This window comes from Theobroma umbraticum, unplaced genomic scaffold (assembly GCF_002168275.2).
Source record: "Theobroma umbraticum cultivar Fairchild unplaced genomic scaffold, ASM216827v3 scaffold_459.0, whole genome shotgun sequence".
NCBI lineage: Eukaryota > Viridiplantae > Streptophyta > Magnoliopsida > Malvales > Malvaceae > Theobroma > Theobroma umbraticum.
In genome coordinates, this window is record NW_018397286.1 from 295,126 (window position 1) to 311,354 (window position 16,229).

The following is a 16,229-nucleotide window of genomic DNA, read 5'->3' on the forward strand; positions in this document are numbered from 1 at the left end:
AGATAATTAAGTTTATATAAACAAAGGTATATATATTATAATTAATAATTGTATAAGTTATAATTTTTGTAATGTTAACACAAAATAAAATATAAATATATTTATATTTAAAGTACACACACACATTAAAAGTATTTTAGTATATGTATAATAGTAATTATATTCTTTATAAATGAACCCAATATATATAAAGTAAATATATTAAAAGACATTACAAGGTAATTAATAATTATACTTTCATGAATTTATTTAATTAATTATTTGAGTTTGTCTTTAATTACAAGAAATTAAAAAAAAATAACTAGGTTTAGAAATTATTTTAATCTCACAACTTCTCTTAAGGTTTTTATATTATAGGTTTATATAAACAAAGGTGTATATGTTATAATTAATAATTTTATAAGTTATAATTTTTTAAATGTCAACATAAAAAAGAAAGTAAATATATTTATATTTAAAGTATATATATTCTAAAAGTATTACTATATATATAATATAGTAATTGTATGTCTTATAAACGAACCCAACATATATAATGTATATATTAAAAAACATGCCAAGGTAATTAATAATCATAGTTTCATGAATTAATTTAATTAATTATATGGGTTTGTTTTTCATTACATGAAATTAAAAAAAAATATCTAGATTTCGAAACTATTCTAATATCAAAGACTTTCTTTATATATATTAGAAGCTATAATTTTTATAATGTTAACACAAAATAAAAAGTAAATATATTTATATTAAAAGTATATATATAATAGTAATTATATTCCTTTGTAATATGATATGATATTGATATTATTTAAACATAATTAATAATCTAATAATTTTTATTTAAATATATCAATGTCATCATATTAATTTGAGTAACCATACTTTTTAATATATTTGTTAACTTTTAATAAAATAAATTTTTTGTAAAGATGGTAAAGGTTTTGATTGTTTTTCCTATTTACATGGGTCGAATCTAAACATCAGCAAAAGTGGATTTTTTTTATTTAATTATTTAAATAACAATAAAAATTTTATTTAATTTTTCAAATAACAATAAAATAGAACTCAATACAAATAGTGAAATCACTACTCAAATCCGTCATAAACTTACTTATAGGGTACTCTAACTCGATATAACCGGATCGGGTACTCACACGTACCCTATAATAGGGTACCTATTGCCATCTCTAATTTTAAGAATCAAATTAGAACTTGATATGGATAATGAAGTCACTATTTGAACTTGATTTTAAGGTACCCTAACTCAATCTAACCAGGTCGGGCACTCACTTATACCCTATAATAGGGTACCCATTGCTATCTCTAATTTTGAGAATCAAAATAGAACTTGACATGGATAACGAAGTCACTATTTAAACTTGATTTTAGGGTACCCTAACTCAATCTAACTAGGTCTGGTACTCACTTATACCCTATAATAGGCTACCCATTGCTATCTCTAATTTTGAAAATCAAAATAGAACTTGATATGGATAACGAAGTCATTATTTGAACTTGATTTTAGGGTACCCTAACTCAATCTAACCCGATACAACTAGTAAAATCACTATTTAAATCCGTCCCAAACTCAATTATAAAATATTGTAACTCGATATAACCGAATTGGGTATTCACAAATACCCTACAATTAATTACCCATTACGATCCTTAGTTTTGGGAATCAAAAGGTTACCTTGGAGCATTTGACAACCAAACAAAAGAATAAATGTTCCTTAGAAATAAAGAGGGAATCGCTTAGCCATATTGCCAGTCACACACGCCAGTAGTGGTTCAATATGGGTTTGGTTTTGTATTCCCTTGAAACCCAGTGAGAAGGGCAAAAGGGGCAAAGCAATTAGTTCTATTACACTTAGAACCTGATTTTGCGTGCTCGTTGCATCCTTTATTCATTATTTTAGCCTCATTACACTCACTTCAACTTTATTTATTATTATAAATTTTATACCTATGGCTTATTTCTTTCAACTCTCGAAGGCTGCTGTTACTCTGCTTTTGTTTGTTTTCCTGAATTCAACAAAAGGAGGCTCTGATTTGTGCTTTTGATTCAGTAATTAGTCATACGAAAGAAATGGAGACGACTCACCCACTTCCATTCGACTCTTTTCTCGACAAAATGCGAAACCCTGCTTCTCTCGATCTTGTTCGATCCATCAAGAGGTTCTTTCCTTCTCTTTTGCAATTCTATTTACATCCATTTAGATTTCTCTGCAGTTGCTCTTTGTTTCCTTTTTTTTTTTGGGTAATTTAGATGCGTTTTAGGGTTTTCTGGAAGAAATTCTTTTCAATTTTATATGAAAATATTTCACTCAATCCCCGTGATCTTTACATTTGATTCAATTCTGATTCCGAAAATCGTAATGTTATTCTGAGCTATTATTGAAGGAAAAAAATTTGTTATAAAATGATGCGATAGCTTATGTTCTCCACAAATCTATTGCAAGAAATATTCATTCCTTTATGCTGACATTCTGAAGTGGAACTCTATAGCTTAAATAAGCGATTTGGGCTCAAGCTTGTAGTTCTTATTGCGGTCATCTCTTTTTTTTTTTTTCTTTTTTCTCTTTGTTGCTTGGCAAGTTGTTATTGTAGTTTGATTTGAGCTTCTATTTCGATAGGAAATTTACATATCTTGTATAGAAAAATTCAGGTGTTCCGTGGAGTCCTCATGAACAAAAATAAAGGAGAAGGATATAGAAAGTATGTTTTCTGGTTGTGCATTTTAGGTACCCGAATTCTTATCTTAGACGATTTATTTTGTTTCAGCTTCATTGTGTCATTTTCGTTTAATGTGGGAAACCCAGAAAATGATGGGAAAAGGATACAGGACTTTTTTTTGACAACGGAAGCTGCTATAAGGGATCATCCTTTATGGGCAGGCTCCACCGATGAAGAAATTGACAATGCCTTGGAGGTTAGCATTTTATATTTGCAAATGCTTTTCTTTATAGTCATGTTGGTGTATTATCCAAATATTTCATACTTAATGCAACAAACTATGTGTTCAGATGGATTTTGTCTCTAAGTTGGAATACTTAGCCATTTAACCCATGTAGTAGTAGTGGTGGTGGTGGTGGTGGTGGTGGTAGTAGCACAACTTAGGAGGAAAAAAAGGACGCAAAAGAAGCCAAATAACATTAAGAATAGTGATAGGTCCAACTTTAGTTATGTGAAATAATACTTTGATGTTCTTGTTAAATTAGGGCCTCCAAAAAACAAATGGACTGCCCAAGTACAAAAAGTTACAGTACTTTGTATTGACCATGTGCTACTTACTGCAGGGTCTGGAGAAATATGTTATGACAAAACTAAATTCGCGGACCTTTGCATCCTCTGCTCAGGACGTCAAGATGGATCGAGAGATCTCAGAGAAGATATGCTTGTTGCAAACCTTCTTGAGGCCTGAACATTTAGACATACCAGTAGTGCTACAAAATGAAGCTTTGTGGCTGGTATGCCTGCTGACCTCGTTAAGCATTGGGAAGTTTGTTTTAGTGATTAATTCTAATGAAGCTATGCTCTTTTAATGTTTGGTTTACAGTCATGCACTGGTAAATATTTAGTCAGATATTTTGTTGCTGCAACGTTGAGTGTTTTACATAGATTTGATGAGCCTAATTTAGGAAACTTGTTTTCTGCCCAACTCTGATGTTACTTGCTTAATTAATTGTCAATAAATAAATTAACGAAATAATTTTCATTTAGAAATAGCATTAAGCATCACAGCTTCAATTAAATGATTAATAGTTCATTTACATTAAAAACTATCATGATGTATAGCATGAATGAAAAAGCCTGTAGTATTTTTCCCTAAAAAGACAAAAACCTCATATAAAGCATACCCTGTTACCATCTGAAAGAGGAAAACTGTGAAAAAGTTTTGATGCTGGATAAAAGGTTGCTGATTTCACCTTAAAAGGAAAAAGAGGAAACATAACAAAATGGTTCCTGATTTTAGTTTTAATTGGTTGACTTCAATCATTGGGCCTATTGTTGGATCTCGAAGCTAGAGGTTGTTGACTAGTTACAAAACTCTAGTCTTCATGGATGATATCAAATGTGAGATAGGGAATACAGATTATCTACTTACATTCTGCACTATCAGGTTTTTCAAAATCGGCATCATGTCACGTTACTTTTTATTGAGGTAAAGATCATCTAAGCAAAATTTCATTTTTTGGCCATCAACGGAAAACGAGATTGCTTTTGGACTTAGGTTCACTATGACTGCGTGGTTCTGTTTTCCTTTATCATTTATGTTTGTAAGTGTTGAGATATTCTGGTGATCATGTTAGTGCACAGGGAATTGCTTTCTTTACATTTTTTGTTTTATTTATACTGTGTCAAGTATCAGTTATGTGACTATACTTCCTCCTAATAAGTAGTAGTTACACTTTTTCCTTCTGTCCCCAGCTTGCTGAGAAAGAATTAAAAAAAATCAATGCTTTCAAAGCTCCTCGTGAGAAGCTTCTGTGTATCATGAATTGTTGTAGAGTCATCAACAATTTACTGCTCAATGCATCAATTTCAGAAGATCATGTTCCAGGAGGGGCAGATGATTTTCTTCCTGTTCTTATATATGTTACGATCAAGGCAAGGTCTCCTTGGTAATAAGCCATTCTACCAATCATCATTCATATTTTGTGGATTCTTATGTCTCACAGTCTCAGTCACAGTCCCATCATTGCAAAGCGTGGCTTGTGTTAGTATCATTTTTGTTTTCATCATAGAGTTTCTGAGAATTTATGCTCAATCTATATATATTCTTGACATTTAATTCTTTTTTTGAATATGCGCCGTGTTTTACTTACTGAAAATTCTTGATGTCTTAAGTTCCTCATTCTGAAGTAATTAAGTAATCTAAGTAGCATGCTATGTTGTCTGTCATATTTGTATAGTTTTCTTATCCTTCAATCCTGCCTGTTGTCATCAATTTCAAAGTACCCAAGTTATTAACAAAAACAAACCTTTGATCCTTGTTATGGGTGGTTGCTATCATATCTCAAGCAGTGGCTCTTCTCTTTTTATCTTGTATCTGTGTGCATGAGTGGGTGTGGGTGCTGGCAGGAGTATAGTCTGCTTTTTCAGGATGAATGAGTTATCATTTATAAAGGTGCAGGTCAATTGGTGGTTTTGACCATGAATTATGTGATTCTAATGGGTTATTAATTCAATTTTTTATATTTGCATTGGCGCGAGCTTTAATATTGTTCATTTCTTCTAGTGCTTCAAATGATCACTGCATTCCTTTTAAAAAGAAATCTCTCTTCAAATTTATTTAGAAAGACAAAATACTGCAGATTATTTTGTTGCTTTGAGGAAGTAATGATTAATTCTCATTAATGTTAACTAAATCTCATGGACAGGCCAATCCTCCACAATTGCATTCCAACCTCAAATTCATCCAATTATACCGGAGGCAGTCAAAGCTTATCTCAGAAGCAGCTTATTATCACACAAATCTTGTCTCAGCCAAGTCCTTCATTGTAGAGTTAAATGCCAAATCTCTTTCTATTGAAGAAACTGAATTTGAGGAGAGTATGCAAGCAGCAAGATTGGTCAATAGAGTGCCCCAAATAACCTCACCCACCATAGATAAGATATCGACATTTGGGAAGCAGACAGATCCTGGTCCATCAACAGAAATGCACAAAAGGAAAACTAACATTAATGGTAAGTTTGAACACTACTACAGCATTTAATGTATGCATGATTTACTAATTTTTTTTATTTTATTCTTTATCCATATACTTTAATATTCGCTCCATTCTGTATCTGAAAGGAAGTTAACCATAAAGAATTGTTTGATTGAAATTCTTCTCTTGTACGTCAGTACAGTGGACACCAAAGAATCTCTACATAGAAAAATGAAGATCATTTGGTGTCGGAGGGGCTGACTCGTAGCTAGGGTCCCCTCTCTCTTCGATTATGAAATGAATAGTTCTCGCTTCTAGTCCCACTTCCCCAGCATAGAAGTTAAGTTCTTATTAAGAAATATTTGTGATTCTTTTTCATATGAATTGAATCTTTCAATGTTGTCAAACAGATCATCACATAGCCATTCTTGGATCAGCTGGGTCAAATTATCCTTACATGGAAGCTGAGGCTGGTGAACTGACAGTAGGTGATGTGGAGAGATTACTAGGTTTATACAAGGATGTGGTAACTAAGTATAACAGTTTGTGCAACACTGTTAGACACCTTTCTATTTCCAAGACCACAGTTTCCCCTGCTTCAGAAGGAACTAATGACTTGTTAAGAGGGCATAATGGAACAAGTCGAGACACTGATTGCAAAGGAGAATAAAGGTAAAATAGTCTGTCACATCTTTTCAAATGAACCACTTTGTTTAAGTAAAGGTTAAATTTCTTCGAATTAATATTCTATACAAATTCCTTGGATAAATATGTTGACTAAGCAGCATATGCTCCAAATAGGTGAGGGAGAAAAAGCCCTGTACCAATAATTGCCCTTTAAGCTAAGCAGAAACTATTTACATGTTTACACACAAATATACATTCACCCTACCGTCAAGGCAGTAGTAAATCCAGGACCATTACTTCCTATTGCTCCCCTACAAGTGTCAAGTTGAGAAAACCTTCTAGCTTCCATTCCAGAACTTGGAATGCTTATAGATTTCTTGTGAAGGGAGTTAGCACATCTCATGCATATGAACTTTGCAGGTATTGCATCAGCATCGTCAATCCCAGCACACCTTGTGTGCTGCCAAACACCACATATATCACAAGCCAACATTCTCTCACCGTCATCATCCTTTGCCCCACAAGTGCAGTCAACTGTCCAGTTATCTGTTCCCCTCTCCATTCGATATCGGTTAAGTCCATGTTTTGATGGACATCTTCCTTTGACTCGAATTGATCCAGTTGTGCCAACCAATAGTTTCAGGGTTATGTTGTCCTCTACAGAACCGTAATCTAGTAGATGCTCAACTTGAAACCTCTTAAACATGGCATATACATCTTCAAAAGCTTTTGAAGCTTCAATTTTAAGGTCACCAATGGTAGCATTAAGAGGTAAAACAATCAGTTCAGGGGGAGGAACTGGATCGTCTTTAGGTTGATCAGAAAGCTCTAAATGACACCAAACATAGATGGCAAAGGGGTTGTAAGCATATGGTTTGTAGTCTTTCACAAATTGCTTGCAGTCAAGAAGCTTAGTAGCCGAGTCAATCACACATTCCCTTGTTGCTTGAGGTCTGTAAGTCAACATGGTTTCAGGGTGGAGCAAAGAGTCAAACAAAAATTTCAGATCACCTCTGATGTGCTCTTCTGATGGGCAATTTGAGTCCAAGCTAGATTCATTTGGCACGGAACATAGCGGCTGAAGCCTGTTTGGTCATTATTTTGTAACAAGGCATTTGTTAGTTACAAAGATCCAGTAAACAAGAGATAAGTGAACCAGAATTGAATTTGCCTCACCTGAACTCGATATCACTGGAGTTTAGATTGCAACGGGCCTCAACCACCTTGCCATTGGTTGCCAAATTCCCTCTCAAGTGCTTAAGGCAGTAATCAAGAAGTTCAGGGGAGGCTGCCTTACTCATGGCGCTCTTAAGAGCACGCCTGGTTACCCAGTTGGAACCTGGGGCTGTAGCCATTAGCACTTTAATCATAGCTTGCAACAGTGATTCTACATCATTTCTTGTCCATGCACACAATACATTTGTGGAAGATTCTGATATTTTGGATGTTTTGGGCATTGAGGTCCTGTGGCTTTCAGTGATGAGTCTCAGGAGGAATGAAAACAGATCCTTGAGTGTTGAAAGTTCTGAACATGATAAGGACTGATAAAAAGCAATGATGTTCTGCAGGCGAGTTCGGGTCTTACGCCGTTGGAACAGAAGGGGGGACAAAGGCATGCTTGAGAGATTATCCACTGCTCTCTTGTAAGCATCTTGTGTGAGGGCGTAGCTTCCAGATCCAAACTCGTAACCCCAGTTACCATACCAGGAATGACCTCTGGTAATTGCATGAAGTAGCCTGTATTCCATACCATATTTCTTCGATACATCCATCACGGTTACCTTCCTGTTCAACAAAATTACCAAGAAAGTAGGATTGATGAAACAATCTACGGTTGTTCTCAAGAGTCCTTAATCCTATATTGAAGAAAAAGAGAAAATTCACACTTAAGCATTTGTAATGAGTAGAATAATAATAATACAGCAACAATTGTTTGTGTTAACAGGTCAAGAAAAGAAATATACGGATAGACCGATTGGCTGTCAAGGCCTGTACAATGGGCTTAAGAGGATGCGAAAAGGCCATGTAAAGTATAGGCGTGGGTTTTTCTTTACCATTTTGCCATAAGTAAATTAGTATAAGGAAGTATAATTTTTTATATTTGGTATACTGATGAAGGAAGGAAAGATGGAATGTGATAAGGTGGGTGTCCAAACCTGACAGAGAGAAGTGTGCAGAGGGAATCCCAGAAGTTCATGATGTGAAAACCTGAGAGAAGGTTGGAGCCTCCTTCTCTACCATTGACAGTAAGAAGATGGCCATAACCGTTGGAGTGAACAACTCCATGCAGCAAATGCGTATTATCTTCAAACTGTGAATACTCCCATTCTTCATCATTATCATCATCATCCCCACTAACCACTCTGTTGCACAGATGAGATGAGATAGCACTAGTTACAAATAAAGCTAAATCCGAAAATACTTAGACAAGAAACATCCAAAATTTTGACCTTGACAGACAAGACTTGTTCTCGTACGAATTGATCCCATTATCACGAGACCTTATGATAAAATGGTATCTTTTGCGGCAAACAGGATGGCCGCTCCAACCTATCATTTCAAAACCCAACACAATTTAGTTACTCTCTAATAAAATAAAATCATTTTTTTCTTTTATTCTACTTAGTACTATTATTAGTACTCGAGCAAAGTAAGAGCTAGTTTTAGTTAATGCGTATGCAGAAAAAGAATGCGTGCGAGCATGCCCGACGAGAGTGGACTCCACCCCACTTACCAACGACTCGGCACTGGTCGCAATAGACAGATCTTGAGGATCTGGTGACGTCCTCCTCCACGACATAGAGCGCAACGACGATCGGCGAGGGATCGTGGGCGTCCGTCAAAGAATCACCCACTCTAAACAGGATCTGCCACGTCATGAGGCAGGGAAGGACCGGCGGTGCGAAGGCCGTGGTTAGGCGGGCGTGAGAGGATAGGAAGCTCCGGACGGCTTCACGGAAAGGCTTTCCGGAAGAGGCGGCGGTGGTGGAGGGGGAAGGGAAAGAGAGGAAATCGGACAGGTCTGCAGAGACTCTGGTAGTCCTGCGAGCCCTCTTGAGTGGCCTGGGTGCGCTGTGGTGGTCAACCATTTCGTTAACGTAGAGGAGGGTGTGTTTGTTTGATGTTTGGTCCAAGGTAGAGGGAGTGTGAGTGTGTCCTGGAAATGGGAGGAGTTGGAGGGGAGAGGAAGACCAACTTTGCGTTTTGTCTTTCACAAACCAGGACTAGGGTTTTGGCTGCTGGGTCTGTTTTTTATTAGAGGTTGCCCGCGCTACGGTTGCCAACACACCGAAACTCATCATTTTCCCCCCTTTTCCAAATTTCTTTTTCTTTTCATTTTTCTTAAAGGTAACTTTTCGAATAAATAAAAAAATAATTCTTTATTTAAATTATATTATATAATTATTTTTCTAATTTTTAAAAGTTTTTATTTTTATTTTCACTTTTATATAAGAATAATTTCTTTGAGCTCTCCAAACATCTTGGTAGGACTCTTTTAATTATTCGTCACCTTAGGATATATTTTAAAAAAATTGTGTCACTATAAATTATAATTTTAAAAGAATCATTTTTATTTAGCAAACAACAAATATCATTGACTTGAGAATAGAAAACAGCTGCTTTCAAAACTGGATATGGGCCTTTGGTTTGGATCAATCTCCATGAATCCTCTGCTTATGAAAGATCCACGTTTTGCCTTCACTGGGTATTCGGCTTCAAACAGTTATCAAAGTTGGAATAAATTATTCTTATGTTAAACTCAAGACAAAACATGTTAGGAATTTAGAACATGAAAATATACTTGATTTTTGAGGTATTTTTAAAAATAACTCTTAAAGATAAGAAGTTTTTAAAAATAGACTCTTTTATAATTTTAACTATTTTTAATCAAGTTGGATAAAATTAACTTTAATGAAATTACACGTCATGATGTTATATACCATGTACAGAAATATGTTACACGTCATCTACAAAAATATGTGACATACCATAGTTAGGTTTTACACGTCATGATTAAGTTGTTACACGTCATGTTAAAAAAAATACTATTGTTACATACTATGTACAAAAACATGTTACAAGTCATGGTTAAAAAATGTTGTAACACGCAATGTTGAAAAAAAATACTGTTATTACACGCCATGCTGAAAAAATATTGTTGTTACATGCCATATTCAAAAATATTTTGTTACATTTTAATGTTTAAACTGTTATTGTTACTTACAAATTAAAACTTCAAATCCTCTCAACTCTTTTTATTTATTTTTGTTTCTTTGACAATTTGGTACCCACTAGAGTGTTTCTAACATGTTTTTATAAATCAAAACACAAATTTTCTTATCTAAAACATCCATTTTGACCAAAAATAAAAAAAATTCATTGAAAACCTAAGTTCATAAATTTTAAATTTTTGAGTTTGTTGGTGTCTAGATCTCGAATTGATCCAATTCAAAGCTATTTCAAATATCTGTGATCATTTTTACTGTTTAATTTTATCCAAAATATCTAAAAATCAAATTCTTCAAATAGCCATACACTCAAGCACATCAAAACCATGTTTAGTGTTTTCAAAGTGCTGGAAAGAGAAATCTGAAAGCGCGAGAGAGAAAAATTGGGAGCATAGGAGACAAATGCCGAAGAGAGAAATCGATAAAATTAGAGAGAGTGAGATGTTGAGAGAGAGAAATCGGAAGTACAAATGGAGATAAATTGTGATGAATAGTTTAATTTATTTGAAATAGTTTCAATGGTATTTTTATCAAGTCATAGCTAAATATGACTAAAAACAGTTAAATTTATTTTGATGGTTATTTTTGAAATACCCTTATCAAGAAAGGTTATTCCTCACCATTTCCTCCTTGATTTTTTATACATAATTTGACATTAAAAACAATATAGATAAGTTTATTTGTTGGGATTCAATATACTAAAATCTTCCTTCTTGATCTGTTAACTCTCCAATGGGTTAAAATATGTTTTTGCGTAAATAAAAAAGGAGATCTAATCTTAACTTTGTATAATGATCCTTAGTCTTACTTGTTGGTCCTGTTAGAGTGTTAGAGGGGTGAATAGCACTAAAATTTTAAAATCTGCACTTTTGAGCTTGTAGAGCTCTTAATCAGCTAGAGGAAGGATGGTTTAGAACTTGTCAAAATTAAAAGATATCAAGTCAAGAAAGGTAAAGAAAAGTGGACAATACAAAAGTATTTATAGTGGTTCAATCCCTTTAACCTACATCCACTACTTCGATCTCTCAATTAAGGATTTTCAACCCAAGTTTACTATAACAATTGAATTGACAACTTCCACCAATTTTTTACAAGGTGAGCTTTTAACCTAAACTATAATCCCTTACAATGATTTCTAGAGTATTTCCCATACTCTAAATTTCCAAGAAAAAGAAGGAAAAAAATATAACTAGGTACCTTTAGAAATATAGAAAGATTAAAAGCAAACTCAAACACTTTTTCTCAAATAGGAGTAAAGAACAAGTGTTTTGGTGAAAGTCGTTTGGCTTTTTACTCAAAGTGGCTCTTTTTTCTTCAAAATCTGCTTCTTTGACCATTGAAGCTTACTTTTATACTTGAGAGGACAGATTTTGCTGTTCAAGATAGATTCTAGTTGTTAGGGACAACTCTGATGTCATTCTAGTCATTGTTTTGTCTTTTAGTATTTAAATTCAAATTGATAGATAAAGTTCGACTAATTGGTCATAGGCAGCTTTAATTGATTATAGTTTCTCTACCTTGCATTATCTTGCTACTGTGTGCTATATGTTAACTGATTAGAAGAGACTCTAACCGATTAAGAGATCTTTATCTTCAAGGTTCTCTACTTTAGCATACTTCTTCTAATTGGTTAACTCTCCCCTTAACTAATTAGAACTGCACATCCTTTAATCTTAACCGATTAACACAAATTCTAATGAATTAAAAAAAAATTTGAATTTGAATTTCTCCATTTTGGCTCCTTTTAACGATTAGACTTATTTTGAATTTAAGTTTTGACACTTAGAGATTTTTTAGGTCTTGGGCTCTAATCGATTAACCACATGCTTAATCGATTAGCACACTTCTGTTTTTCTTTTTCTAGCACATTCTTAATCAATTAACTCTAAAGCTAATTCATTAAAATTTGTTTGTTTTGCTTCAGCTTGTCAACTAGTCATGCCGTAACTAACTAAGACTCTTTGTTAATCAATTACTAAACTCCTGTCTTCACTAACCCTTTTCTTCTTTCTCACTCTAACTTATGTGATCTTACCTTTAACTCTAATTTTATTGAGAGGATTAACTTTATTCTACACACTAAAATAATAAAGTTAGACATTAATGAATGAGAAATTTTTTGTTATCATCATAAACATATGGAGTCAACTCTACTTATTATAGGTTTAAAGATTTTCTACACATAATACATTCTTAAACCCACATTTAATATTTGAGTCTATTCCACTTTATTGGACATTATTGACTATAATTTGTCACTTGATCAAATAAACTTAACTTATTTTTTATAAAAAGGTAAAATAACTTAAATAATGTAAGTTCATACTTTATTATCTAAGAAAATCTACAATCTCCCACTTGGATTATATTATTTAAACTCAAAATTTGAAAATATATTTTCTTAAAAATATTGGCTCACGGGCTAAGACAACTTGAAACTTAATGAGCTCAATTTATAAACAACTTGAGACTTACCTTAAAAGATCTTTCTATCCAATAAAATTTGTGATATAGGAAAATAACAATAACTACATGTCTATCAAGATACACCACCAACTATAATCACATGTACTACCCAAGGACATGAAGTTAATGTGATGGTGTATCAATAAATAACAATATTTCTTTAATGATCTATTTCATGTGTTGTATTCATTTGTTAGTCATTTTATTCTCTACATTATGTAGCCCAAGCTTTCAAGAGAAATATTTTATGATTTATTCAATAAACATATGTCTACTTTACATATCTTGAGATATACATCATGTTACAAAAACATAACAGTAGGGTTATAGATGTATGCCTCACTTTATGTCTTATGTCTTCAAATAAATGTATAGAAACATAAATAATTTAGGAACGAAGATGAATTGTAAAAACTCCACAATACCTATGTCAAAATATGTTTCTTAAAAGTGATAAAGCATAGTCCTTTGGTTTGAGGATCAACTACTATGTCATCAGTGTTAATATGCTTTTCTAAAATGTAACCTGTTTTTATAAGCTGTTCAATTGTCAAATATTTTATCTCTAAATGCATAGTCTTCAATTGTCAAATATTTTATCTCTAAATGCATAGTCTTTGTAATACCTCTGTTGTTGTCAATGAACAAAAATGCTACAACATTATTTTGATACAAAGGTTTAACAATAAAGCCAGTCACCAATAAATATTGCATAGATTTCTCCACTAGATAGCCTCTATAACTATTCCATAGCATACTATAAATTTTAGGGGAATTTTTTTTTGCCCTAAAAAATAAAGTGTTTTTGAAAATAAGCACCGAGATAATTTTAACTATTTTTAACCACCATAGTAGATTTTGAGACAAAAATACCCTTAATGAGACATATTTATTGAGACGTACCATCAAACACGTGAAAAATGAAAAAATAAATAGATAAATATGCAAATAATTTGCGAACTTCTAATTTTGTGCAAAACATCCATTTTTTTTAGCTAAGCTTGTGTAAAGCAAAATAATGTTGTATGAGAAGGTTTTTCAGATATTTCGAACATGACATTCAGATAATACGAGAAGATGGATATTAAACCGATTGAGGAATCGGTCCTGATGAATCGAAAGCTTCGAGAATGATGTGCAATCAAAAATTCGTGATACGGTGATGAATCGAAAGGAGAAAGATGTGAATCCAAAGCACGAAATCGTCGTGCTACAGCAGGGTATATGTGAGACGACTATGGCACGATAGGGTTTAGAGTTTGTGACATGACTCCAAGGGAATATGTGAGTTGACATTGTGATAATATGTGACACGGCAGAGAATGTGGCATGAAACGGCATAATGGGAATATGTGACAAGGCTCTATCACGGTAGGGTTCAGAGTTTGTGACACACCATGGAGGAAATCTATGATACTTTAGAGTTTAGAGTTTGTGACACGCCATGGAGGGAATCTGTGACACGCCAGAGTTCAGAGTTTGGCATACCATGGAGGGAATATATGACACGCCAATGTTCAGAGTTTGTGACCCAGCATGGAGGGAATCTGTGACATGCTAATGTTCAAAGTTTGACATGCCATGAAGGAAATCTGTGACACGTTAGGATTCAGAGTTTGACACGTCAGCATTTAGGGTTTGTGACACAATAGCGTTCAAGGTTGTGACACGCCACTGAGGGAATCTGTGACATGCCAGGTGTGTGTCAGACGGCATGGGTTAAAAATGTGACATGACATGGTTTGAAAACGAAAGAAAAAAAGTAGGCAAAAAAATGAGAAAATCGATTCGACTTCCATTGAATGAATATTATAAGGCCATCTCATTTTAAATTACATATTTTTTAGAAATCACAAACGTCTGTGTGAAGGTTTCTTAGAGAGTTTGATTCATTCTTCATTCCCAAAGGTATTAGAGAGTCGAACTTCGTTCTTTGCAAGCTTAACAAGACGAGAGCAACAATGTCAGTTATCAGTCAAGAGGTCAGTCAGTCTGAAATTAAAACTTTCTTCTGTTCTTTACTTTTTTGCTGGGTTTGTTTGATATGTTCATGTTATTGCCTTTTTGGAATTGTTATGTTAGATTAGTTTAAGAGGAAATTATGTTTAGTTTAGTTTAAAGTGATTTTTGAAATGTTATTGCCTTAGTTAAACTGTTTTCTTCCTGGTTTTATGGTCTTATGGTCGTACCAAAGCTTTGAAGGAGTTTCGCATCTGCATATCGTGTAACATGAAATACAACATTTGATATGGCGTGTAATGGGTTGGCTGGTTTAAGGGTTTTTATCGTGTCACGACATTGGTAAAGTGATTAGTGTAATGAGTCAATCGTTACACTAGTAGGCATGTCACAACATGGTTGGCGTTTTACAACATTTGACTTGTTATGCATGACGTGTCATGACATTTGACTTGATATGCATGTCGTGTCACCACATTTTACTTGTTATGCATGGCATGTGACGACCTTTTACTTGTTATGCATGGCATGTGACAACCTTTTACTTATTATGCATGACGTGTAACCACATTTTACTTGTTATGCATGGCGTGTAACCACATTTGTACCATGTTTTGCAGATGCAGTCCAAACAGTATGAGGATCTTGACAACAACCTTATTGTGTCAAGGGATAAGTGGGCGTTCAATGTCTCGATTAACACCCATTGTAAGTGATTACCACTGTATTACATTAGCAAGACTCTCTAAAATAAAAGGGAGTATGCTGCAGTGAAGCGAAGGTGCTTCGGAATGCTACTGGACGTATATCCGCAAGGCTACTTTTACATTAGACTCTTGCATAACATCATGATTCGTCGAATCAGTAAGAGAGATTCAATGGAGCATGAGCTATGGTTTGCCATTGCAAGAGCAAGGCACGTATATCAAAGTAGGAGTTTTGCCTTACCACGGGACTGAAGTTCGATCGAATGCCCGATGTGTTTAGTCGACCATATGACGTTGGTGTGGACGAAATTCATGCAAGATACTAGAACGGGCAGGAGAGCGTTAAGCTACAATGGTTGCTTCAAACGTTTTGCAATGGCAACTTTCAGCGACCAAGAGACGCAACCAAGATGGCACTAATCTTGATCGTGAATAACATTTTATTTGGTCAAGACTATCGTAGATGGGTGACGCCTTAGCTGTTCTCATTGGTGGAGGACATCGATGCTTGAAATGTCTTCCTATAGGGTCATTATGTTTGGAGGCTGACGTTGGATTACCTTTTGAAGGGGTTCGAAGTCCCTGCC

The 16,229-nt window shown here is 34.2% G+C and overlaps 2 protein-coding genes across 8 annotated transcripts; one reads left to right on the plus strand and one right to left on the minus strand.

Annotated features, from left to right (window-relative positions):
• Positions 1-1,906: 1,906 nt before the first annotated feature.
• Positions 1,907-15,682, plus strand: LOC110428498 (vacuolar protein sorting-associated protein 9A-like). 7 transcript variants are annotated; one of them, XM_089785656.1, is made up of 7 exons: positions 1,907-2,178; positions 2,785-2,932; positions 3,300-3,470; positions 4,432-4,611; positions 5,385-5,691; positions 6,065-6,326; positions 15,556-15,682. In XM_089785656.1, the coding sequence occupies exons 1-6, from the start codon at positions 2,090-2,092 to the stop codon at positions 6,322-6,324; spliced, it is 1,155 nt and encodes a 384-aa protein (XP_089641782.1). In that variant the 5' UTR covers positions 1,907-2,089; the 3' UTR covers positions 6,325-6,326; positions 15,556-15,682. The 7 variants fall into 7 exon arrangements, with proteins under 7 accessions (XP_089641782.1, XP_021300001.1, XP_021300002.1 ...); XM_021444326.2 differs by lacking the exon at positions 15,556-15,682 and adding an exon at positions 8,964-9,120; XM_021444325.2 differs by lacking the exon at positions 15,556-15,682 and adding an exon at positions 7,850-7,988 and having other exon boundaries at positions 1,908-2,178.
• LOC110428496 (RING/FYVE/PHD zinc finger superfamily protein) lies at positions 6,347-9,600 on the minus strand. The gene is made up of 5 exons (XM_021444323.2): positions 9,016-9,600; positions 8,732-8,831; positions 8,438-8,644; positions 7,458-8,066; positions 6,347-7,366 (listed from the first exon to the last, which is right to left on the minus strand). The coding sequence occupies exons 1-5, from the start codon at positions 9,368-9,370 to the stop codon at positions 6,538-6,540; spliced, it is 2,100 nt and encodes a 699-aa protein (XP_021299998.1). The 5' UTR covers positions 9,371-9,600; the 3' UTR covers positions 6,347-6,537.
• Positions 15,683-16,229: the final 547 nt, after the last annotated feature.